The 25,658-nt window shown below is 38.7% G+C and overlaps 2 protein-coding genes across 4 annotated transcripts in view; one reads left to right on the top strand and one right to left on the bottom strand.

Annotated features, from left to right (window-relative positions):
• pigu (phosphatidylinositol glycan anchor biosynthesis, class U) overlaps positions 1-3,129 on the bottom strand; it is a 31,250-nt gene extending 28,121 nt beyond the window's left edge. The window contains exons 1-2 of the mRNA XM_053637489.1: positions 3,000-3,129; positions 2,810-2,874 (exon numbers count right to left, since the gene is read on the bottom strand). Coding sequence (XP_053493464.1) covers positions 2,810-2,874; positions 3,000-3,129 — 195 coding nt within the window. The remainder of the gene's footprint in view (positions 1-2,809; positions 2,875-2,999) is intronic.
• A 130-nt stretch (positions 3,130-3,259) lies between these two features.
• Positions 3,260-25,658, top strand: part of si:dkey-6e2.2 (uncharacterized) — a 30,650-nt gene continuing 8,251 nt past the window's right edge. The window contains exons 1-3 of one of the 3 annotated variants that reach the window (XR_008387200.1): positions 3,260-3,386; positions 5,968-6,009; positions 6,451-6,984. Coding sequence is in view for 1 of the 3 variants with exons in the window: in XM_053637490.1 (XP_053493465.1) it covers positions 19,408-19,672 (265 nt within the window). In the remaining 2 variants the exon portion in view is untranslated. Of the gene's footprint in view, positions 3,387-5,967; positions 6,010-6,450; positions 6,985-17,320; positions 17,379-17,462; positions 17,693-19,398; positions 19,673-25,658 lie in introns of those variants that run through there. The other 2 variants (XR_008387201.1, XM_053637490.1) reach the window with 2 other exon arrangements.

The raw sequence follows: 25,658 nt of genomic DNA, 5'->3' as shown, positions 1-25,658 counted from the left end.
TTAGTTTATATTATATATAAGTATTTACGCATTATTTTTTGTGGATGCACAAAAAGCACCGAATTAACTACAGTTCTAAATTAATCACACATATTCTGCTGTGTGTGTTTTAGTCTGAAGTTTATATTTGTAACACTCAGTTTGTGGACATATATATTTTATTTTAAATAAACAATAAAAATGGTACTGAAAGCCCCCCCCCCATCCAATTAATGGGGGGGGGGGGATAATCAGCCAACTAATCGATTATGAAAATAATCATTAGTTGCAGCCCTAATACACATAGTGAGCGTCATCATATGGATCATTTTTTCAATGCGATTTTTTAATCTAAAAATGTGCTTGGTGTTTTGCGTCCTCAAGTTTGCCGCACATAAAAGTGCTGGGATTTCTAAATAAAGCTTTCATTTACAGTAGATATAAAAGTGTACATACCCTGTTAAAATGGCAAGTTTTTATGATGGTAAAAATTAAACCAATATCAATCATGTCAAAACTTTTCCCAACCTCAGTGTGAAATTACAACATATAAAATTAAATGAAAACAATCAGAAACATTTTAGGGAAAAATAATAAAAAAAAGATACAATAAACTTGTATTAGAGTGCAAACCCTTTTATAATTGGGGATGTGTCTGTGTTCAGAATGAACCAATCACATTCGATCTCATGTTTAAATGTAATTACCATACAGTCGTCATCAATGAAATTATTCTGACTAACCCCAAATAAAGTTCAGTTGTTTCTGTAGGATTTTCTACAGGACTGCTGAGGAAGAGCTGACAAAGCCTACACAGGGTCTCACTGTCGAAAAGAATCGATCAGGAGGGGTACAAAACCTTATATGTACCATGGAACACCATGAAGGCCATCACCAAGAAGTGGAGAAAATGGAGCACCACAGGGACATTACCTAGAACCATCCCTCCAAAATTTACAAAATTACAAGACAGAAACTTACAAGGGAGGCTGCCAAGAGCAACCAACCGCAACATTAAAGGAGCTGTAGGAACATCTGACAAGTACTGATTACTCTGCATGTGACCACAGTCTCTCATATTCTTTACATGCCCGGGCAGTGATGTAGGGTGGCTAAACAGAAGCCCTTTCTCACAAAAAATAATAAATCCAAGCTTAACTAAATCACCCCAAGCCATGTGGTAAAATGTGTAATGGTCTGATGAAACCAATTCAAAAAGGTATAATAATTCCATAATTCCAATAGGTATGTTTGGTTAAAAAAAAAAAAAAACATAACCAAAAGAACACCATACCCACAGTACAGCAGCATGGTGGTGGTATCATAATATTTTAGGGCGGCTTTTCTTCAGCCATAACTGGGGCGTTTATCAAAGTGGAGGGAATCATGAATAGCTACAAATACCAGTCAATTTTAGTGCAAAACCTTCAAGTGTCTGCTAGTAAGCTGAAGATGAAAAGGAATTTCACCGTCCAGCATAACAATGACCTAAAGCATACATCCAAATCAACAGAGGAATGGCTTAACCAGGCTTAAATAGGCCCCAGTTCTCCGATGACTCTGTGGTGATGGGGTGTTCGAGATGGGCAGGAGTCGGAGTACGGGGAACTGCTGGATAACTTAGAGTGGTGCAGCAGGAATCATCTGCTCCTAAACATAAACAAGACTAAGATGATGGTGGTGAATTTTAGAAGGACCAATCCCATAAACATCATGGGTGAGGAGGTTGGAATTGTCGAGCACTACAAATTCTTGGGTGTCTATTTGAACAACAGACTTTACTGGAGGACCAATACTGACGCTGTGTACGAGAAGGGGATGAGCAGACTCTATTTTCCGAGGAATCTCAGATCTTTCAATGTGTGCACCGAGATGCTGGAGATCTTCATCCAGTTTGTATGCTGTGGTCTGCTGCAGGAGCAGCAACAGTGCCAGAGATTCCAGCATGATAAACTCATTCGCAAGGCCAAAACAATCATCGGACAAATCCTGGAGGCTTTTGAGTCAGTGAGTAGGAGGTCGCTGAACAAACTGCTCTCCATCATGGACAATTCCATCTCACTCCCTTCATGATACACTACAAAGACAGCAGAGCTCCTTTTCAACTCATTCAGTTCTGCCGCCATAAAGAACATCTTAGGAAATCATTCTTATCTTTCACTATAACACTGTACAGCTCATCTCTGTGTGATAGGTGAACACAACACTGCACCACAATCTGTACATACGGTTTGTCAAACATATATCGTACGTAATAATTCACTGCCACGATTGCACACCTGTTCTTATCATTCTTTGTTTCTTTTATTAATTACCGTTACTCTTTTTGATGTTGTATATATCTTTAATTAATATTCAATTGGTGTGCTTTCATTTTGTAGATCTGCAATTCTGCTTGTAATTTTATTGTTATTCTTTATGCTACTGAAACACAATTTCCCTCACGGCATCAAGAAAGTATACCTATAATTTATGTATCTATCTTGCTCCTATTCTCTTTATGATGACGTGTCGAATAAAGTTAGTTTACAAAACGCTGTAATACTGAGAAGACAACAAACCCCATGAGATCATTAAGATTAAGATCATTACAGCTTCAGTCTGTTCACCAGGTGTGACTACTTCTTTAATGTATGTGATGCGCAAGCATCATATGAGTCTGTCCAGAAGTCCTTCTTTAGCAAGTTGTTTATAATGACATTTCTGACCACAGCATTTTTGTTTTGTTTTATTTTAAGTCGAAACTGTTGCTGTAATGTCAGGTGTTCACACAGCACCATGATTTGACAGGATGTAGCAGTAACACAGAGATATATTACCATATACTCACTTCATGAAATACATCCCCGGAATATGGCGAGACCCCCAGATCCAGCAAGGCAAGACCCTCCACCACTGCAAGGACATAAATATTATTTTAAAAACAATGTACACACTTAGAGCGACTCGTTGACATTTTTGTTGGCTGTGTTGGTCAAATTAAAGAAGCAATTTAACTGACTACTGAAACCGCAACATACCTCTTTTCCACGAATTCAGAGGGGACACAACTTCAACCCTTTCAGAAATCAGTGTAGCCAAACTAGACCGAAATAACACTGCTCTTATTGACACTGCTAAAATCAACACTAGTGTTAAGGGAGCCGCCATTTTTAGTTGGCAGGAACCACCGTCCACCCTTTCACGCAATGCACCATGGGAAAGCGAGTCTGTATACCGCTGCACTACGCTTATTCATTACCTAAGTGAAACTTACAGCAGACTACAAACGCCAAAAAAAACAAAATAAAGCTTCACTTCCTGTCTCTTCCCGTTGGGAAAAAAAAAAAAATAGGCACCCTGAAAAATACTATTTCGTTACATTTCTTTCTGTCGTCGGAATTAAATTGTAGTGATATAAATACGGGGTAAGTCACCATTTCCGACATGTTTAGCAGTTCCACAGTGCAGCACCGCGGCAGGAGTCGTGCTGCTTTCCGCTGGCGTGCTAGTATTGATTTTATCTTGCTAGGAGTTCATCCTAACGCCTTGTTATACCCGTTAGTTATAGCCAAGAAACTGCTTGAGGTTGTTGATAACAGTAAAATTTACTGTAAAATATATTTTAAGAATAAAAATCACTTTTAAGCTGCCAGCTACTAAAATATTAAATAAATTAAATAAAATAAATTAAATTACTGTTATTAATACTAAGAATTATTATTATTATTATTATTATTATTATTATTACTATTATTGTTGTTGTTGTTGTTGTTGTTGATAATAATAATAATAATAATGTCTGTAGCATGTTATTTGTAAGATTTTACAGTCAGTTGTGAATTTAAGTACTATTTTGAAATTAAACATCAGGATGCTGTATAATTCTATTTTATACAATATTATATATAAAGAAATGCTTTCTTATGTAATGCATTTTGTTTGTCTAAAACACTGCTTTAATTGTTATTATGCACCACACAATGAATACTTGTTGAAGCCTCCACTCAACGTAAATAACAGCGCCGAGGTCCTCCCTTTGCTATCTTGGACACTTGTAGAGGATCTCATGTTCGTCCCGTTCGTATGTTTTGTGCATTTAAATTGGCATTTTCAATTCTGCAGACTATGTTTCAAAGGGATTTAAATCAGAGGACTGAGGTGGCCAGGTTAATTATGTGTTTCTGTGCTGCTTTAATATGGAGTAGTGTGTTTGAGCTCACTTTGTTTATTGAAAAGTCTCAAGAGAAGTCTCAACATCCTGGCAGTTGGAACCAGTTTTGGGGTTATAACGCCTTCATGCTTAGTGGAAGAAAAAAAATCCAGTTACAGGTTAGCAGTTCAATTCACCACACCAAATTTAAGCTCAGTTCAAATATTGATTCTGGAGAACTGGCCCGTCTTTTCAGATCCTTGTACTGAACATGTCTTTCAGGTTTGGTTCAAATCCATACATATCGCCAATCATGAGTTACAGCTATTTGAATAATCCAGCTTTGCCATCTTAGAATTTATTGATGTATGGTGGCCATGTTGTTTACAAAAGTTAAATGGGTTTGATTACTGTGGTTCACACTCTGCTGAGTAGTTTGACACTACAATTGTGAAGATAGGCCCAAAATCCTAGAACTAGTTTGTAAAAGTAGGTTTCTCTTATTATGCAAGTGATCACAAATTTTAGTGGCCGGTGCTAACGGGTCCAAAAGACCCTTTTTTTTTCTTTTTTTTTAGAATGGGAGCAAACATATTAAACTGAAAAAGTTTAATAAAAACAAACATGAATAGCGCCGCCCAGTGGCCAATTTGAGTGAGATTGCATCAGATAGTAGTGGGTCTCAACTTGAACCTACCATTCAAGTTTTGTCAGTGTTAACCGTGAAAATGGCTGCTGATTGGCCAGTGGTGGCTGTTTTTTTTTTTTTTAAGGAATTAAGTCATTATCAAAAAAACACTTATGTTTTTCATTCGTCACCTTGCCACATTTCAACTTGAACTCCAGTTTCTGAGAAATATTTATCTGACCTTAGCTCCTCCCCCTTTGTATGACCATGCTCCAAACTTTCCCTTTGACCTCAGAATCTTGTTCTGTACATGGCTTTCAAATTTCATGAGATCCATGCAAGCAGTCATAAGTTACAGCTGTAAATTAGCATTGTGAAATTGCTCAAATCTGATTGGCTGCAGGTGGCCATGTTTTTGAAGTAATTAACTGATTATTAAAATTCCAGGTACAATTTAGCAGATTGATGTAGCATACCAAATCTCAGCTCAAACAGACTTACAGTTCCTAAAAAACTGACCACACCCCAAGCCTGCGCAGACATCTTCAGAACCTTGTACTGAACATGACTTTGGAGTTCGGTTCAAAGCCATATTACCAATCCTAAATTACAGTTGTTTGACTGAACCAGCTCTTTCTCCACAGCTGATTCTAGGCCACTCCCACGCTATCACAAACATTGTTAAAATGTTGTGATGGAAGCTTAATGATAAAACTGTGAAGTGTGTGTAGCAGTGTGATTGGCTGATGACTGTGCTGGCTCAAATTTAGCCTATTACCCAAAAACACTTTAAAATTCAACATAGAAGCAAATACTCACATCTGTAAACCCAGCTGGAGATAGAAAAAAAGACACCAGCCGTGAGTGAGAAGAAGCAAGGGTCCAGCTTTATTGGTTCCGTTCCACCACACGAGATCCACACCAATGAGAATTCTCAGAAGTGATCTGACACCCGGAGCTCAAGCTCCAGTATTTATACTGTATTCATAGAGTAAATAACCAATATATTTCAGAAAGACTATGATATCAATACCAATAGGGTTAAAAAAGAGCTCATCTACATTACCATTATATTTTGAAAGAGGCCTTTCCAATTTACCATTAGGTTCGAAAGTGGAGAGAGACAAAACAATTTAGAGAGACCTTGGTCTCACTATTATCTCCGGGGGGGGGGCTTGACTCAGCTACCCTTATAAATGGCTCCTTGTGGTTTTCTCTTAAAATTAAGGCCTTCCTTGCGAGACAAGAATCTTCACCATCTGAATTATGAGTAAGTTACATTTTTCTATATTTCTGGTTTATAATTTATTTTCATATTTGCTCTATATCTCTATTTTATATATAGTTATACTGCTTGCAAAATGGTTTACTGTACTTCCTACTTCATAATATCATTATATTACCATTCTAATATCCTACATATCCTACTACTCTTTATATTACCCTTATAATATCTTAATACTCCTTTTTATTATTCTTATAAAGTTATAATGTTATATGTGTGTGTGAGAGAGAGAGACAGAGAGAGTGTGTGTGTGTGTTATGTCAACACGCCCGCCCTTGACTGTACGCGAGTGTGTGTGTGTGTTTGCACTCCTCAGCTCTTATACTACTTTTTGACTAATAAACCATAGTGTGTTACTCTTTAAAAGATCTTAAAGTGTGAATCCAATTCATTAATATCCGCCTAATACCGCTTCTGTGTGTCTAGGTGCCCATCATTTCTTCTTCTCTCCTTTACTGGATCTGGATCTGAACACTCACTATCAGCTCGCGCATCTCACTGCTGATATCATGGTGCTACTTAACGTTCTTCGCAGCACCCCCTCTGGAAATGGAAATGCGGGGTCCCCCCCCCAGATACAGAATCCACCCTGTGAATGTGTGTATTGATGCCTCTACACAGACAGAACCCCCCTCCAGCTTTCAGTCTGAGGATGGTGTCACCTTCTCTGATCTGGGCTCTGACCATTCTTCCCTCTTCTCACCTGTCAGTCCGCCCCACTCTCAGTGGTCTTCTCACTTCACCTTTGCTGACTATCCCATGTCCCCAGGACACACCACATTTTCTTCCCCCTACCGCTCTCCTCAAGATTACGCACCCACCAGTCCTGTGAATTATCAATAAAATTACATATTACTCATACTAGGTCTCCCTCATGTTTATTTCATGTCATTTTTATCCACAACAACTGCTATGTTTTTAAAGTAACCTAGACAACAGTAAAAATCCTTTCACAGATTAGCACAACCATTCGGTACAGCAGATTTTAGCTTGATTGGATATGCAGCCTCAGAAAGATATATATATATATATATATATATATATATATATATAATCCCACCCCTTATTTAAATCTGTAAAATGAATTGTGTTTTCTTATAAAACCATAGTATTGTATAAGTGCATCATGATTAAAACACATGCGCAGGACACACACGCTGGTGATAGCTTCACATACAAAAAACACAGATTTTTCGACAGAATGTCTAGATTAGGAATTATAAACTGCTTGGGCAAAAAAAAAGTCGCTTTTTGGATTTAAAAAAGCAAATACTTAAGATCCTATGAGCTGAACATTATTGCAGTGATTAATACGTTTCAGCTGGCAACAATTCTATTAACCCTAACCGATGCAGTGTGTAGCTTCTCATTTCTTAAACGACCGTGTCGGAAGACGTATCCCGTGTTCGTGGAAAAGATGTTCCTGTGTTTCAGAAGAGGCAAATTATTGGCCTTCATCAAGCAAAGAAAACAACTAAGGAGATTGCTGCAATCCCTGGAATTGGGTTAAGAACCGTCCACCGCATTATTAACACCTGGAAGGAGAGTGGTGAACTGTCCACTCTGAGGAAGAAATGTGGTCGGATAAATGAATGCTCAGACTATTGAACAATCGTGATCAGAGATCTTTAAAACGCTTGGTGAAGTCCCATCGTAAAAAATCGCCAGCGGAACTCATGGCTATGGTTAATAGTGAACGTAAGAGCATTTCCACATGCACAGTGTGACGAGCACTTACAGAATCGAGAGTAAACAGCTGTGTGGCCTAATCAGTGTGAGGCTACAGTAATCAATTTGCTGGGAGCATGAAGACTGTAAGTCTGTGCAGCAGTGGAAAAAGGTCATGTGATCTGACGAGTCCAGAGTTACCCTATTCCAAAGCGATGGGTGCATCAAGGTAAGACGGGAAGCACATGAAGCGATGCACCCGTCATGCGTAGTGCCTACTGTATAAGCCTCTGGAAGCAGTGTTATGATCTGGGGTCGCTTCAATCGGTCAGGCCGAGGCTCAGCAACATTATGCAGCAATAAAATGAAGTCACCCGAGTACCAGAACGTACTGAATGACCAGGTTATCCCATCAGTGGATTTTTTTCTTCCCAGATGGCACAGGCTTATTACAGGATGACGATGCCCAGATTCATGGGGCTCAAGTCCCGAAAGAGTGGTTCAGGAAGCATGAGGAATCGTTTTCACAAATAAACTGGCCACTACAGTCCTGCCCTTAACCCCTTTGAAAGTCTTTGGGATGCGCTGGAGAAGACCTTACAGAATGGTTCAACTCTCCCGTCCTCAATACAAAATCTCAGGCAAAAATGAATGCAACTCTGGATGGAAATAAACGTCCTGTTGCACAAGGTTGTCGAAACAACGCCACGATGAACTTCGCACTGTAATCAAAACTAAAGGTGGTGCAACGAAATTTTAGTGTGCTACTTTTTTTTGGGCAGGCAGTATATACAGTGGTGCTTGTAAGTTTGTGAACCCTTTAGAATTTTCTATATTTCTGCATAAATATGATCTAAAACAACATGAGATTTTCACTAAGAAGTCCTAAAAGTAGGTAATTAAACAAATGAGACAAAATATTATACTTGGTCATTTATTTATTGATGAAAATGATCCAGTATTACATATCTGTGAGTGGCAAAAGTATGGGGACCTTTGCTTTCAGTATCTGTTGTGATCCTCTTGTGCAGCAATAACTGCAACTAAACATTTCTGTTACTGTAAATGTTGATCGGTCCTGCACATCGGCTTGGAGGAATTTCAGCCCGTTCCTCAGTACAGAACAGCTTCAACTCTGGGATGTTGGTGGGTTTCCTCACATGATCTGCTTGCTTCAGGTTCTTCCACAACATTTCTATTGGATTAAGTTCAGGACTTTAACTTGACCATTCCAAAACATTAACTTTATTCTTCTTTAACCGTTCTTTGTTAGAACGACTTGCATGTTTCGGGTCATTATCTTGCTGCATGATCTGTAAATTCAGTTTTATTTAATTGAGATTCAGTACACGGACAGATGTCCTGGTATTTTCCTTTACAATTTGCTGGTATACTTTGGAATTAATTGGTCCATCAATGATGGGAAGTCGTCCTGGTCCAGATGCAGCAAAACAGGCTCAAACCATGATACTACCACCATGTTTCACAGATGGGATAAGGTTCTTATGCTGGAATGCAGGGTTTTCCTTTCTCTAAACATAACGCTTCTCATTTAAACCAGAAATTCTATTTTTGGTTTCATCTGTCCACAAAACATTTTTCCAAAGCCTTCTGGCTTGTCAACATGATCTTAGAACTGCAGAAGGGCTGCAATGTTCTTTTTGGAGAGCAGGGGTTTTCCCCTTGGAACTATGCCATGCACACTGTTGTTGTTCAGTGTTCTCCTGAGGCCCACCATCATGAACATTAACATTAGCCAATGTGAGAGAGGCATTTAATTGCTTAGAAGTTACCCTGGGTTCCTTTATGACCTCATGGACTGTTACACGTCCTGCTCTTGGAGTGATCTTTGTTGGTCGACCACTCCTGGGAAGTGTAACAATGGTCTAGAATTTCCTCCATTTATACACAAGCTGTCTGACTGTGTATTGGTGGATTCAGTTTGCCAGACACTACTGGAACTTCAAATGGGATCGGGTTCTATGGTCAGATGAAACCAAATAGTGTGTTGAGACGATATAGACACACGTCCAATTCCAGGTCGATTCATAACATTTCCAGTTGACTGGAACTTCTTAATTATTGCCCTGATGGTGGAAATGGGCATGTTCAATGCTTGTGCTATTTTCTTATAGACACTTACCATTGTGTGAAGCTCAACAACCTTTTGCCGCACATCACAGCTATATTCCTTGGTCTTACCCATAGTTATGAATGACTAAGGGGAATTTGGCTTATGTGTTACCTCATATTTATACCCCTGTGAAACAGGAAGTAGTGGTTGAACAATTTCCTGTTCCTAGTCACCCAGGTGTGCTAAAAAAAATCAATGGGAATATACTTCAAATATATTTTTCTCATATGAATTCATAGGGGTGCCAATAATTGTTGCACACCTATATTTAACAAAGATTCTTTTAAAAATTAGATGAACCTGTGTTGTGTTTGGAATTTTTTATTATTCATGAGAGTGTTTTTGTGAATTTTTTTTAACAAAAGATCAAAAGGTTAATATCAATAAAGACAAATTTTCACAGGCTTCTTTGCTCATATGTACCAAGGGTGCCAATATTAGTGGAGGGCACTGTAGCTAGCTAGCTATCTAGATAGATGGATAGATAGGGTGCCAATACTAGAGTTGAATAGCTCGAGAGATAGATGAAGTAAGTGTCTCTGTTACAGGTACATTGACAGAATAAAGGCAGGCTCATAAATACAGTGACTCGCAGTGACAAAGTGACTGGAGACCATTCATTTCATTTTCAATGAGAGCTGACCACCTCCAACAACATGAACGACAGCAACCGCTGGCGACTAGATGTGGGCATGTCCAGCGATGTGACAAAGTTGAGGAAAATTCAATTCAGTTGTATTTGTATAGCAATTTTCACAATAGACATTGTCTCAAAGCAGCTTTACAGAAACATATAAACACAGGATACAGATTTTAAAAGTGCGAATTTATCCCAATTGAGCAAGCCGGTGGCAAGGAAAAACTCCCTAAGATGTTTAGAGGAAGAAACCTTGAGTGGAACCAGACTCAGAAGGGAACCCGTCCTCATCTGGGTAACAACAGATAGTGTAAAAAAGTCCATTATGGTTAACATGAAGTCTGTTTGGCCTTAGAAGCAGCCGTAGTCCCAGCAACCACAGCGAGTGTGTCCATCTGAAATTGGAGTAGATGAGAGCTCCATCCAGAGGTAGGACATCTGAATGGATCAGGCAGGTCCGGAGAGCAGAAAGGATCAGGATCTCTAGTATCTCCATAAAATCAAGCGTGGCTCGGCAGAAGGAGAGAGGAGACTCTTAGGACTGTGCTTTGAATAATAAAGTCTAGTCAGGGTAGGCGTGAGTAAACAAATACGTTTTAAGCCTAGACTTAAACACTGAGACTGTGTCTGAGTCCCGAACACTAATAGGAAGACTGTTCCATAACTGTGGGGCTCTATGAGAGAAAGCTCTTCCCCCTGCTGTAGCCTTCACTATTCGAGGTACCGTCAAATAGCCTGCATCTTTTGATCTAAGTAGGCGTGGCGGATCATAGAAAACCAAAAGATTTTGTGGCGCGAGAGCGTTTATTGCTTTATAGGTTAATAACAGTATTTTATAGTTAATGCGAGATTTCACTGGGAGCCAGTGCAGTGTGGATAAGATCGGGGTGATGTGGTCGTATCTTCTGGTTCTAGTTAGGACTCTAGCAGCTGCATTCTGGACTAACTGGAGCTTATTTATATTCCTACTGGAACATCCAGACAGTAAGGCGTTACAGTAATCTAGTCTAGAGGTGATGAATGCATGAACTAATATTTCTGCATCATGTAGTGACAATATATTTCTTATCTTAGAAATATTTCTGAGATGAAAGAAGACTATCCTAGTAATATTATCTACATGAGCATCAAATGATAGACTGGAGTCAATAATCACTCCAAGGTCTTTTACTGCTGCACATGATGAAACAGAAAGACCATCCAGAGTTACTGTGAGATCAGAAAGATTATTTCTAGCTACACGTGGTCCTAGTACAAGTTCTTCTGTCTTGTCAGAATTAAGTAAAAAGAAGTTAATAAGCATCCAACGTCTAATGTCCTTACACAATCCTCAACTTTATTAAGCTGCTGTCTGTCCTCTGGCTTCGCTGAAACATACAGCTGTGTATCATCAGCATAACTGTGGAAGCTAATTCCATGTTTACGAATAATTTGACCTAGAGGTAGCATATATAAAGTAAAAAGCAGTGGGCCTAAAACAGAACCCTGTGGAACACCAAATTTAACCTCGGTATGCGTGGAGAAGTCTCCATTTACAGCTAAGAACTGATAACGTTCGGTCAGATAAGACCTGAGTCAGGAGAGGACTGTTCCCTTAATGCCAACAACATTTTCTAATCTATCAAGGAGAATAGTGTGATCTATAGTATCAAAAGCTGCACTAAGGTCGAGTAATACAAGCAACGAGACACAACCCTGATCAGAGGTCAGTAGAAGGTCATTTACTACTTTAACTAACGCTGTCTCTGTGCTATGATGAGGTCTAAATCCTGACTGATACATTTCATAATTGTTATTCCTATGTAAGTACGAGCATAGCTGCTGTGTACAACCTTTTCTAAGATCTTGGATAAAAAGGGGAGATTTGATATAGGTCTGTAGCTGGACAGTTGAGAGGGGACAAGGTCAGGTTTTTTAATCAGGGGTTTAATAACTGCTCATTTAAGTGATTTAGGTACATAGCCAGTGCTAAAGGAAGAATTGATCATATTTAAAAGGGGTTCAATTACTCCAGGACAAATCTGTTTAAAGAAACATGAAGGTACAGGATCTAGTATGCAAGTTGATGAATTCGCTGAAGAGATTATTGAAGCTAGTTCGGTCTCTAAGCAGAGTAAAACATTCTAAACATTGATCTGATATTGCTATATTATCATCTACAGGGTTAGTTATAATACTGTCTGGTTTTAATTTAATAGCCTGAATTTCACATCTAATACTTTCAACTTTATCAGTGAAAAAATTCATGAAACTTTACTGTCTTCACTCCCATTGGTAGCATAGAGTGTACGTGATCCATAGCCCCCTGTTCTCGCTAGCAGAAGTAGCGCCATTGCTGCAATTGCCAATTAGCTTAGCTTAGCTTATGGTCTTGGCGCGTTTAAAGCAAAATAATAATAATAATGAAACACACTCACTTTTTGCTGCAATCGAGCAATATCCCAGTGTAGCTCCTATCTTGGGTGAAGAGTCCAGCTTGGCGTTGCTTGTCCGTGCAGAATTCGACATTGAGCATGCAGCTGCACATGCCGTTCAGTAGGGCTAGCTACATGTGTGTATGATTTTCTGATTCTGTGGACCAAGCCAAACACTTGGACATGTCATTCATGTCCGTCAGTGATGGTGTGGGAGTTAGGGGGGTTAAAAAGTTCCGATTATTGTCTATAGGGCCGGAATAACACCTTTTCCATACTTTTCCAGTAAAAATTCTGAAACAAAGCATGTATATGCTGGGTCTGCTCCCTAAGATGTACGAGGGGATATGTGATACGAGCATTTCAGCAGAACAACGTGTGAGCTGTGACACCCGTGTTTTATTCCCCATTCGTTCTCTATAGGCCAAAAACGTGCGTTTATTTATTTTTTTGTCCGCGGTTCGAACATCGTGAGTCAGATCCCTTATAAAACTCATAGCACGCCTCTCCTCAATAAGCTGGTCGATTTGAGCGCTCATTCATCTCCGTAGCACAAACAGTGCGGGACGAGTTACGCATCGAAGTTTTGTCCGGAAGAAGAAAAAATATGAACAGTAACAATAGTGATGCTTTGCTTCGCAAGCACCATTAACTAGAATTGACATTTTCTGAAGAATGTGAGCGGTTCTTGCCTGTGCAGAATTTGACACCTACATGCAGCTGCACGCATGACGTCACTAGACCCATCTAAAAACCTATCAAAAACCCATCATGCATTACTACACACTGAGCCATCGGGTATTGTCATCCCCCATAATGCAATTCTCCTCACTGAGCCGATCGTTTTGATTTATGACATGGCTGCAGTAGTTTGGTGATTAGTTTATGGCCTGTTATTTATGGTATAGTTTCTACTACTGATTTATCAATGAGTTTGTATGGGGGAAATTTCATTCCAGACGAAATTTCACGACACATGCATGGGAATGATCGAAAAGTAATCGCACACATCTCTCAAGAATCCCGAGCGATTTGAGGCATGATCTGTGTCTGAGTAAAACGGGAATAGTTATTTGCCGAATATTCCCTATGGAGATCTAAAACAGTGTCTCTGGTTGCCTGTTTGCTCCTCTAGACTCAGTTTACATTAGTGAGTATTGTGAATTCTAACAGGAAATTCCATGCGACGTGCACGTGGGATCCATTCCCAAATAGAATTTCCTGATTCTCTGGACCAAGCCGAACACTTGGACATTTCATTCATGTCTCTGTCACTGATGATGTGGGTGTTAGGGGATGTCTAATATTTCTGCAGCACAGGGCTAATATCTTTTGGTATATCTTATGATTTTTTTTATGTTGCAGTTCTTACTGTTAACAAATAGGTAGTGTAGGTATATTTTACCCATTATTATATATTTCACTTGCTGACTAATATACTTAAATAAAATTTAAATGATTTGCATGAGTTGTATTTACCACCCTCCAAAATACTTTTTTTTTTAATGATTTTCTACAGTGACTGAGGTTTTGTTGTAGTAAAATTCCAGTTTCCATGACAGTGTAACTCTCATTTACAGAAATAACTATTACTCGCAAAACACAGCTTTAGCTAATTTGACGAATCATTTTAATAGCCAAAACGAAAAATACGGACAGGAAAAGAAAACCTAATTGGGCCCAGGAAGAGCAAAGTATTCTTTTGGAGGAATACGGCAAAAGAAAGTCCATTCTCAAAAGCAAATTTAATCCTGCAATAAATGTAGCAAAAATAAAAATAAAAAATGGGAATAACTGAGAACGTTTATTTGCGTTCAATTTGCGTTTATTTGAGAACGTTTACTTGCAATCAAAAGAACAATAATATAGCTGCAAGCAGCGATGGCGGGCCCAAGCACTGCTGTACATTGCTACCCGGTGTGTGTGTGAAAACAATGCATAGTGAAGCGTGTGCTGTAGAGTAACTTGTTTTGTGCTGATGTGTTGGGTTAAGCCCAGGTCTAAGGCTTTACACTAGCTTCCATGTCCATACATACAACTCATATTTGGTGATATAATGTATGAAGGTAAGAGATATATGTTCTCCTTATTAGCCCTTTATTAATTGTATTGAAGTAATGTGTAGTGGGCTCATGCATTTAAGGGGGTGCAACATAGCACCCATGACCAAACATACAACACCAACTTGATCTAAATCAGACAATGCACATAGAAGAGTCTTCCAGTTTCACTTTTTTGTCATTAATTTAATAATCCCTTGCCATGGCCACACCATTCGACATATCAAAAATCCGTTCACAATTTAGCATCTTCAATGTCTTGGCATAATGTTGACCACATTTGGTAAGAATAACGTGAATCCCCTTAGAGGAGTATTTAAAAGTTCAGAGCCTGCAATTTAAAAAACAAAATCCACATTAAATCCAAAATGACCTACTTCCTGTTGGGCGGAGCTAATGACTGTCAATTGGAAAGTTGTCCGGCTTGATGAGAACAATATATGCACGAGTTTGGTTAATGTAGGCAGAACTGACCCCACAACTATAGTCAAAAATTCTAACATTTTCAAACCTGGCTGAGGTTGGAAGGATTCCATGGTGAAAATAGTATTAATGTTTGATGCATTACCATGGCAACACTATTTAAGATATCAAAAATCCTTTCACAATTTTATATAATGTTGACCAAGTTTGGTGACAATCACTTGAATCCCCTAGGAAGAGTATTTAAATGTTCACTGCATGTGCTTTTCACAAAATCCAAAATGGCTGACTTCCTGTTGGGTGGAGCTAATGAATGTTGTTTGGATCCATGAGAACAGTATGTGTTCTGAGTTTCATACATATACCTACAAGTATGTATGATTTATACACCATGTTTATGTACAGTGTTAAAAGGGGAGTTATAGAGCCCCCCCACCACACCCATGTGCTACCCTTTGCCCGGGCCTAATGTCAGACATATTTACATTTACATTTATTCATTTAGCGGACGCTTTTATCCAAAGCGACTTACAAATGAGAAAGATACAAGCAAAGCGATATATCAAGCAGAGAACAATAAAAGTAGTGCTACCATACAAGATCCATTAATTGAATTCCAGAAGAAGCAAAGTGCACAGAGTAGAGGTGTAAGTGCCAGAGTAAGGGTTTTTTTTTTATTATTTCTTTTTTTTTTCTTTTTTTTATGGGTTGGTTAGGTGTTCATGGAAGAGATGGGTCTTTAGCTGTTTCTTGAAGATGGTGACGGATTCTGCGGTCTGGATTGAGGTTGGAAGTTGAGGGACAGTTAGTGTGAAGGTTCTAGAAAAGGGACCTTGAGCCACGCTGAATAGGTACTACTAAGCATCGGTCGTTGATTGATCGCAGATTGTGTGAGGGAACATAAGCCTTCAGGAGAGAGTTGAGGTGGGAGGGTGCTGTTCCAGACAAGGTCTTGTAGGTGAGCATCAAGGCCTTGAATTTGATACGGGTAGCTACAGGAAGCCAGTGGAGGGAGATGAAGTGGAGTGTGACATGGGTTCTCTTGGGCTGGTTGAAAACGAGGCGTGCTGCTGCATTCTGAGTCATCTGAAGGGGTTTGATGGAGCTGGCTGGGATACCCGAGAGTAGTGAGTTGCAGTAGTCCAGTTTTGAGATAAGAGCCTGGACTAGTATCTGTGTAGCCTGTTCAGTGAGGTAGGGTCTGATTTTCTTGATGTTGTACAGGATGAACCTACAGGATCATGTAGTTGTTGAAATGTGAAGGCCTGTGAAGGTCAAGCAATAGTCACCCCAAGGTTCCTGGCTGTACTGGTTGGCTTGAGTGTGGTTGAGTCGAGCTGTACAGTGAGGTTGTGGTTGATTGAGGGACAGGCTGGGATGAAGGGAAGCTCGGATTTTGCCAAGTTGAGCTTAAGGAGGTGTTCCCTCATCCAGACCGAGATGTCCGACAGGCAAGCAGATATTCATGCAGAGACAGATGGATTGTCAGGATGGAAGGACAAATAGAGCTGGGTGTCTTCAGCATAGCAATGATATGAGAAGCCATGAGACTCAGTATTCAACATATGTGTCGAGTTTCTGAGCATGTTAAAGTCCCCAAAAAACCCCCGAAACCTTGGAATTTTTTTAAAAATTATTTTAAAAACAAAGAACGAATCGAAAACTATAGGGCCCTTTTCATAATATTCAAAGTTAGTTAGGGACATCATTGAGGCAGATTGTCTAGTTCTGACTGGAATTTAGGATGGACTAGAAAGGGAGATTGAGCCAGAGGTGGAAGACACAGTGAGCTGACCGTAGCCTTTGGCTACTGCTGGCTAGTAATGATAAGGTATCTCATGCCAACCTAGAGTAAAATTAGACCACTAATCCTATGTCAAATGTAGGCTATACGTGACAACAAAAATATGAGATGCTTATAATAAGCACAGTTTGTTCATCACAATGTTTCCTCATACAGGGGAGAGCGTGCCTTCACCAATAATACAGGAAAATGTTCCCTTTGAAGCAAGAGCCAAGTGAGCATTTATTATGTTTGCATTAAAATTAGAGCCAGTAGCATACAGTATTCTCGGTTAAATCACTTAACATATGTGTTCCAGAAAACCAAGGGAACCTGCAACTGTTCGGGAAGAATTCATTGAGCAGCAGAAGGAAGTTCTCCAGCTCCAGAAAGAAAAGCTGCAGCTGGAGATAGAGAAATTGAAGAAGGAGAAAGTGAATCAGAACCTGCATAACATACTGCTCAATAATAAGCTAATTCAATTACAAAATGAAGAAAAAAATAATGATTACTGTTGAAGAATTTAAATAAATTTAATGACAAACTCTGGAAAAGCCTTGCTGTTGTTGTTGTTATTATTATTATTATTATTATTATTATTATTATTATTATCATCCAAGTGAGTTATCCAAAGAAATTATCCAAATGAGGGGGAAATGATTATTACAATTTGATGATCATTTTAAAGCCTAGTAATGACATCAATTCCAATAATAATAATAATAAACGATAATAAATATTTTTATCTCTGCCAGTATATCCATCATTTTGTTGCTGTTGTAACTCTTTGAAGAGTTCGTGACAGCCCTCCACAGTCTCATCCTCCTCTACAAGTGCAGGAAACCTCTTTGACATATTAAAAAGAATGACAGAAGCAACGGTAATTTTGCAGACAGTGGAACCTGCATTTGAGTGGATGATCCACTCAGTGATGCATCTGCTAGTTGTTAAGGCATTGTTATATACCTTTCCTAAACTATTGATAAAATATCAATGCCAAGCTTTCCTTACTGACAGTAGGGTAAACTCCTAGTGGGCCATTCTAACATTTTCATACCTGGCTGAGGTTGGAAGGATTCCATGGTGTCAAGGTTGACAGGGTAACCACTTTCTCTGAGCAGTATAGCATTGCTGTACACTGCAGCTTCAAAATCTCAAAAACTCCATCTTGCTCTCAGACAAAATTTGTGAGTCATGAGTGCTTCCAGGCCCACGTGCTACACCGTTTATAATTTTGCAGAGGCAGTCACACGCCACCTACACATTTATGGAGTGATGGCTTTTTCTGTTCACATATTGGTCTTCTTGTGTCCGGTGTGCCTGTATCCAAATGTGGGTGTCCCAACATCAGTCACTGCAAATAAGTGGAAAGCTCGCTCTTTTTTTTTTTTTTTTTTTTTTTTTTTAAAACAACTGTTTTTATAATCTCTTGGAAACTTAGCAGTTTGATTTAGCCACTGGCAGGGCCATAACTAGGGAGTTCTGGACCCCCTGAAAAATGATTGATGTGGGCCCCACCGCCATCCACCCATATCATATATGGTAATATATGGGCATAGAGGCCCACATCTACAGATTATTTTAAAAGTGTAATGTCATATCACTTTGACAGTCTATTTACTTGTAACTTAAACAAACTGATAAAATAATATTATTTTACTAATCAAATAAAAAAGTACCAGCAATATAATAAAAAGCCTTTATAATCAGTCTGGTGTCTAACAACTGAAGTAAACATTCAGAAATTGAGAAGAATGCAGTCAAATAAAACCACATAAATGACTTATTGTCTTCAGTTATTTTATGAAAATAATATTCTACTGCATAATACATTATTTAAAGTGCACCTATTATGGTTTTTCACATATTACCTTTCATGTAGTGTGTTATGTAGCTGTTTGTGAATGTAAAAAGTCTGCAACGTTTCAAAAATCAAAGCGCGCGACAGAGAGTTATTGACTCCCAAAAGAAGGAACCGATTCTGAACAGCTGAAACGAGTCGTTAGTGATTCCAGACTTACTTCCTGTACTAACCTACGTAAGTTTGTAACATTAAGCTACCTTCACTCGTTTTCTAAATAGAGGATAAAACATCAAAGCTATACTTATTAGGAGCAAATAAAATAATTTGTGTAATAGAAACTTATAGCACTCATGCAGCGTTGAGGGTGAGCATAACCACAATGTATTATGGTTATTTATTTGATTAACTACGTATGTATTGCACATTAAAAATCTGCCTACATTTACTACAGGAAACACTGATGAGGCCCAGAAAGCCTAACTGGTCTACAGAGCAAAAGCTCCTGTTGGTGCAGTTAGTGAAAGCCAGGAGAGAAGGTCTACTGACTGGCAGGCATTCTTGCCGAGAGACAGCAACCAACCGGAGATGGGCATGGGATGAGATTGCAGAGGAAATCTCCAATGCCCACCCTGATGTTCCCCGTACAGGAAAGGAGTGTGAGAGACACTGGTTTATAGAGCAAGCCAAAGCCAGAGATGCTCTGGTAACCCAAAAGTCACCTACAGGTATGAAAGTAGCATGTGTATGTTTTTGTGTCAGCACCAGAATGGCCACACTTGTAATGATAGGGGACTGAACAGTACCACTGATCAGGAACCATCCAGAGCCTCAAAATCATATATGCATTTAGAGATTGGTACAAGAAAATTAAAGATACATACATGAGGCATATCAGTGACTTCCATAGTTATTGGTACCCTTCATATATATTTTTTTTATGATTGTATAAAATGAACATTACGTTCTCATTAGAATCTTAGAAATCTTCTTGAAAACCTATATTATTGTTTTTTTCTTGAAAAATATCATTTTTCATTTGCTTTCAGTCCAAAGATGATCTTGTTTCCTTTAACCATGTCCTGTCTCCCTGGGGCATAAATATGAAGTTGCATATAAGGAAAATTCCTTCCGTGGGGAAGGAATCCACAGATCCACAGATAATCCACAGATTACTTGAAATTAACGATAAGTCATGGATCTGCATACAGACCCCAGATCAGTGTATATAGGTCTTTGGGTATGATTAGAAAGCTTGAAATGATGGCCATACATAGGAAACCAGTGCACCAGATCTTAAATGCCTGTGATCCAAGACTGGCCAGTAGTTTCCCTCATGTGGATAGCACAGTAGGATCATTGGTGTTGTGACAATCATGGCTTAAATGAAGCAAAGGTAAAGAGTAAATCTCTGAGGGAAGTTCTCCTTAATTTGCGGCTGAGAGATCAACAATTAACCGGAAAAAACTCCATCAAACTTCTCGTATTTTTTATGAAGATTAATGCAAACATACTTCTCTATTGGTTATACAGGACAAAGAATCTACTGTAGTTGGATGGTATGAGAAATAAGAATTCTACCTTGAGCCCAGTTGTTTGTTCCAACAATTGCTTTTTTGTTTTAGCATAATGAACATCTTGCCCTTTCTTATCTAAGAACCAGCATTGAACAGGGTTCTTTCTCACACAACATATGAGTAAAATTCACAAACCATAATTTTCTACTTTATTCTTACTATAGTTCAATCAAACTACAAGTAGTTAACTCTCCATAACATAACAACTATCAACCAGGGAGGGTGTAGGATAGCACATGCTTCTTCCAAGATGTGTACAGCTACCCTCCGCATCTTTTTGAATTGCTGCTCATGCGGTGTCACATAAGACCCTGTCTTATGGAAAATGAAAATCTGATATGTGCGCACGAACTCTCAGATGCCTGTGATTGGCTAGTTTCTCTGTGATTGACGGAGGAGAGACAGTAATCACATCCCTCCCACCCTGAGAACATGACTAATTTTGTTCTTTTGCCTCCCCGCTATGGATGGCTGTGACATCGTCTAGATTCGAACTTGCAATCTCCCAACAATAGGGCAAACGCTTTTTTGTTGCACAACAGGAGCCTCAATAGGGCTAATGAATAACTGTAATAACGGGTAACTTTCCAGTGTCTGGGTAGGACGGGTACTACTTCCTGCTGATATAGTGCACATGCCTTTGTTTTAAATGCAGATGGATCTATGAATAGAACATAAAAGGAGCATGGGCCTGGATTTTGTCTTGCTTCTTCTACCAATGTGTGTCTTTTGTTCAGTGCCAGTGTCACTACTTTAGAGTGCACTTGTCCTAGCTAGTTTTCTAACACCTTGTTAGGCTGGCTACTCAGACTTTAATTTCTGTAAATAGTAAGTTACAATTCCAAATTCCGACTCGGTGTAATGTCAAGGGAAATGAGTTATATGCCACCTGTGAAGATAATAATGAAAGGCTTCTGAAATGAATTTCCCCCTTATGTTATAAAGCAAAAAATTTGGTCTTCTGAGCCAGATTCCTTTCTCCAGCCTGTTCTCTTTTTCTCTTGCTGATTGTTCTGGTTCCCATGCAGCTTTCTGTCACTTAGAGTGAGCATACAGTGGCCAGCAGCGAAAGGCTATTAATGCACATCACCTATTGTCTTTACTTTGTTCCTGTCTGTTTAGGTTCTCTTATCTAACTGAAGTGGCTATTATTCTAGTCAGACCATTGGACTAATTGTTCCGGAAGGTTTTACTGATGAACAAAGATGAGTGAGTCCAGAATTTGATGCTACATATGTTTACTAGGTCCCTTTTACACTAGATACAGTTGCTTTGCTTGTAGTCAAAGCTTCGATGTTCAAATTTTGTCGGCAGCTAACAGTGGTTTGTGAACCCTTTAGATTTTTCTATATATCTGCATTAATGTGACCTAAAACAACAGATTTCCTAAAAGTAGGCAAAGAGATCCATGTTAAACAAATGAAATGAGACAAAAATATTATACTTGGTCATTCATTTATTGAGGAAAATTAGCCAAAATGCCATATCTGTTAGTGGTAAAAGTATGTGAACTAGGATTAGCAGTTAATTTGAAGGTGAAATTAGAGGCCAGTAATTTCAGGTGTTGTATTATGGCACGAACAAAGGCAATTTCTGAGGATCACAGAAAAAGAATTGATGCTAATCAGGCTGGAAAAGCTTACAAAACCATCTATAAAGAGTTTGGACTCCACCAATCCACAGGCAGACAGATTGTGTACAAATTGAAGAAAATTCAAGACCATTGTTACCCTCTCCTGGAGTGGCCTGTCAACAAAGATCACTCCAAGAGCAAGACGTGTAATAGTCCACAAGGTCACAAAAGAACCCAGGGTAACTTCAACTCTTATACTGGCTAATGTTAATGTACATGAGTCCACCGTCAGGAGAACACTGAACTACAATGTTGGGAGAACAATGCATGGAGAAAGCCACTGCTCTCCAAAAAGAACATTGCTGCCCATTTGCAGTTTGCTGAAGATCACGTGGACAAGCCAGTAGGTTATTGGAAAAAGGTTTTGTGGACAGATGAGACCAAAATAGAACTTTTTGGTTTTTTTTATGAACAGTGTTATGTTTGGAAAAAGGAAAACACTGCATACCCGCATAAGAACCTTATCCCATCTGTGAAACATGCTGGTGGTAGTATCATGGTTTGAGCCTGTTTTGCTGTATCTGGGCCAGGACAGCTTGCTATCATTGATGAAACAATGAATTCTGAAATATCCCGGCGAATTCTAAAGGAAAATGTCAGGATATTGGTCATGAACCGAATCTCAAGAAAAAGTGAGTCATGCAGCAAGACAACGACCGTAAACATGCGAGGCGTTCTACCAAATAAGGTTAATGTTTTGGAATGGCCAAGTCAAAGTCCTGACCTTAATCCAATAGAAATGTTGTGGAAGGACCTGAAGCAAGCAGTTTATGTGAGGAAACCCACCAACATCCCAGAGTTGAAGTTGTTCTGTACTTAGTGCAGGACTGATCACCAGTTACCGGAAATGTTTAGTTGCAGTTATTGTTGCACAAGAGGGTCACACCAGATACTGAAAGGAAAGGTTCACATACATATCTGTGAGTGCCAAAAGTAATATTGGATCATTTTCCTCAATAAAAAAGTGACCAAGTATTATATTTTTGTCTCATTTGTTTAATTGGTTTCTCTGTATCTTCTTAAAATCGGACGATGTTTTAGGTCATATTTAGGCAGAAAGATAGAATATACCACTGTAACTGTGATGTATGTTTACCTCCTCAAAACAGTGAACTCTATAGACAGTGTTCTAGTTTTAGCAAGCTAATTTGTCTGTATGTTGATTGATCTAAAGCTAATACTTGTATTTACAGCATAACGTACTTAAAGATGAGAAGTGCTACTTTGTTTATTGCTCATGTTGACATCACTTGCTGAACTTGGAGGGTTGAAGAGACCATCCCAAGTTCACAAGTAGGAATTACAACCGTAGAACATTTTTGCATTGGGATGTGTACACAAGTGTCCCTCTTAGAGATACAGACTGCAGTAGGAGTGGTCAAAAAAGTTCAGGAAGGGCTGCTATAACCTAAAAAACCCTGAGAGCTCCACATACTGCAAAATTACACAACAAACTGCATCATCTTGCTTTCCATAGCAGTCACACAAGGAATGAAAGCCCGAGCGACTGTACCTAAACAGTCTGTCTAGTAGCTAATTAATCTTCATGTGTTAGGGTTAGAACTATGGTCCGAAACAAAACAAAGCGTGTGATTTTGTGACATGACACAAAAATTGTGGCACAATTTTAAATGCGTCAAATATGATAGATACGAATAGAAGGTTCAAGTGTCATCAAAGACCAATAAGGAAATGTTAATGCCATGTTTCATTTTTAACATACTTCAAAACTTTTCTTCTAGGAATCTACTTGCCTCATGATTTAGGGCCAGAATTAACTCGCTGCCTGTGGTGAGCAGGTTTGCTACTTAGTGGAATCTAAACAGGTTAAAATAAACTAATAAACGCATAATTGATAAACTAATATTCACAAATACATTTTTTCATGATATTCTACAAAATATTCATCCTCAAATTTCCTACAATTGTAAGAAAACACATTGAAAATGTAGAAAAATCTGTTCCAAAGTAACATAACGCTTATAAAGAACTGTATATATGTACCGTGGATATGAAAACTCTACATACTCTTGTTGAAACCAAGATAAATCTTTTCAGATCCATTTCCATTATTAGTGTGATATAGCAACCAACAAAATGTAAAAAGAAAAAAAAAAAAAGAAAAAAAAATTAGAAACATTTGGGGCAGGGGGGAAATAAAAAATGGTTGGTTGCATAAGTTCAATTCCATTCAGTTTTATTTGTATAGTGCTTATAACATTGGACATTGTCACAAAGTAGCTTTACCGAAATATATAAATTCCAGATATAAATGTGTCCTTACTGAGCAAGCCAGAGGTGTTGGTGGCAAGGAAAAACTCCCTGAGACAACATGAGGAAGAAACCTTGAGAGAAATCAGAATCAAAAGGGAACCCGTCCACATCTGGGTGACACCGGATAGTGTGATTATAAATAATTTCCCTTTTGTTACTGTATACTTTATAATCAAAAAGTGAAACTGACTACGTTTACATGGACAGCAGTAATCTAATTATTGACCTTACTCTGAGTAAGATAATAATGTGATTAAGGTGTTTACATGTAAAACGGGAACATGACAGGAGTATTCTAAAAGCGACTCATGTTTTAGAACATAATTAGATTAACAGCCCGCGTCATTACGTCACCGCGCCACGCCGTCCGACGTCCCTCCAGAATTTCACGTATCAACATACAGTTCGTCTTCGTTATGGAACCGTATACAGTTTTGGGTGTTTTTTTTTTTTTTTTTTTACGAATGCTTTAAGTGCAGTTAATTATTTGTCGGGCTGTACGTGCTAATAGACAACTGCTTGAAGCCGTGGGCTGCGTCTCAATCCGCGTACTTACCGTCTATATAGTAGCCAAGATACATGTATTTTTCCCCACTACAGGCCTATAGTAGGTAAGTACGCGGTTTGGGATGCAGTCGTGCTCTCTTGTTCGCCGTAAAACGTAAAACTGCTGTGTGTGATCGTGTCCTGTCGCAAAATGCGGTGAAAACTCTCACACGACGTTAATAGTGTGATTAAGGTATTTACATGTCTGTGATACACGTCGATAATGCGACTAAAACAGGAATACTCCACCTATCTTAATTTGATTTGTGTATGACTTTAACCGGACTAAGGTAATTAAAAATTGCTGTTTACATGGTAGTTTCTTAATCACAGTATCATCTTAATTGGGTTAATAGTGGATTATTGTTGTCCATGTAAACACTCTGATTGTGTAACCAGGAACTTTTAAGCTTGTGATCATCTTATGAATATGGGCATCAGAGTCATTTCTGAAGGCATTATAGTTTTTACTTGAGGTCTGTTTTGTTGAAGATCAATCAAATGTTCAATGATAGAGACAATAAGTGTGTACACCCCTTAACTAATACATTATTAGAGCAAATTATGTTTGTAATACAGCACTCAGTCTTTTTTTTGGTCTACCAACATCTTGATTAGATTAGATTAGATTAGCCTTTATTGTCTCCGTTAGGAGAAATTTATCTTGGGCACTTGAGAGAATAT

This window comes from Ictalurus furcatus, chromosome 12, assembly GCF_023375685.1.
Source record: "Ictalurus furcatus strain D&B chromosome 12, Billie_1.0, whole genome shotgun sequence".
In the NCBI taxonomy this organism is placed as follows: Eukaryota; Metazoa; Chordata; class Actinopteri; order Siluriformes; family Ictaluridae; genus Ictalurus; species Ictalurus furcatus.
This window is presented reverse-complemented; position numbering and strand designations above follow the sequence as displayed.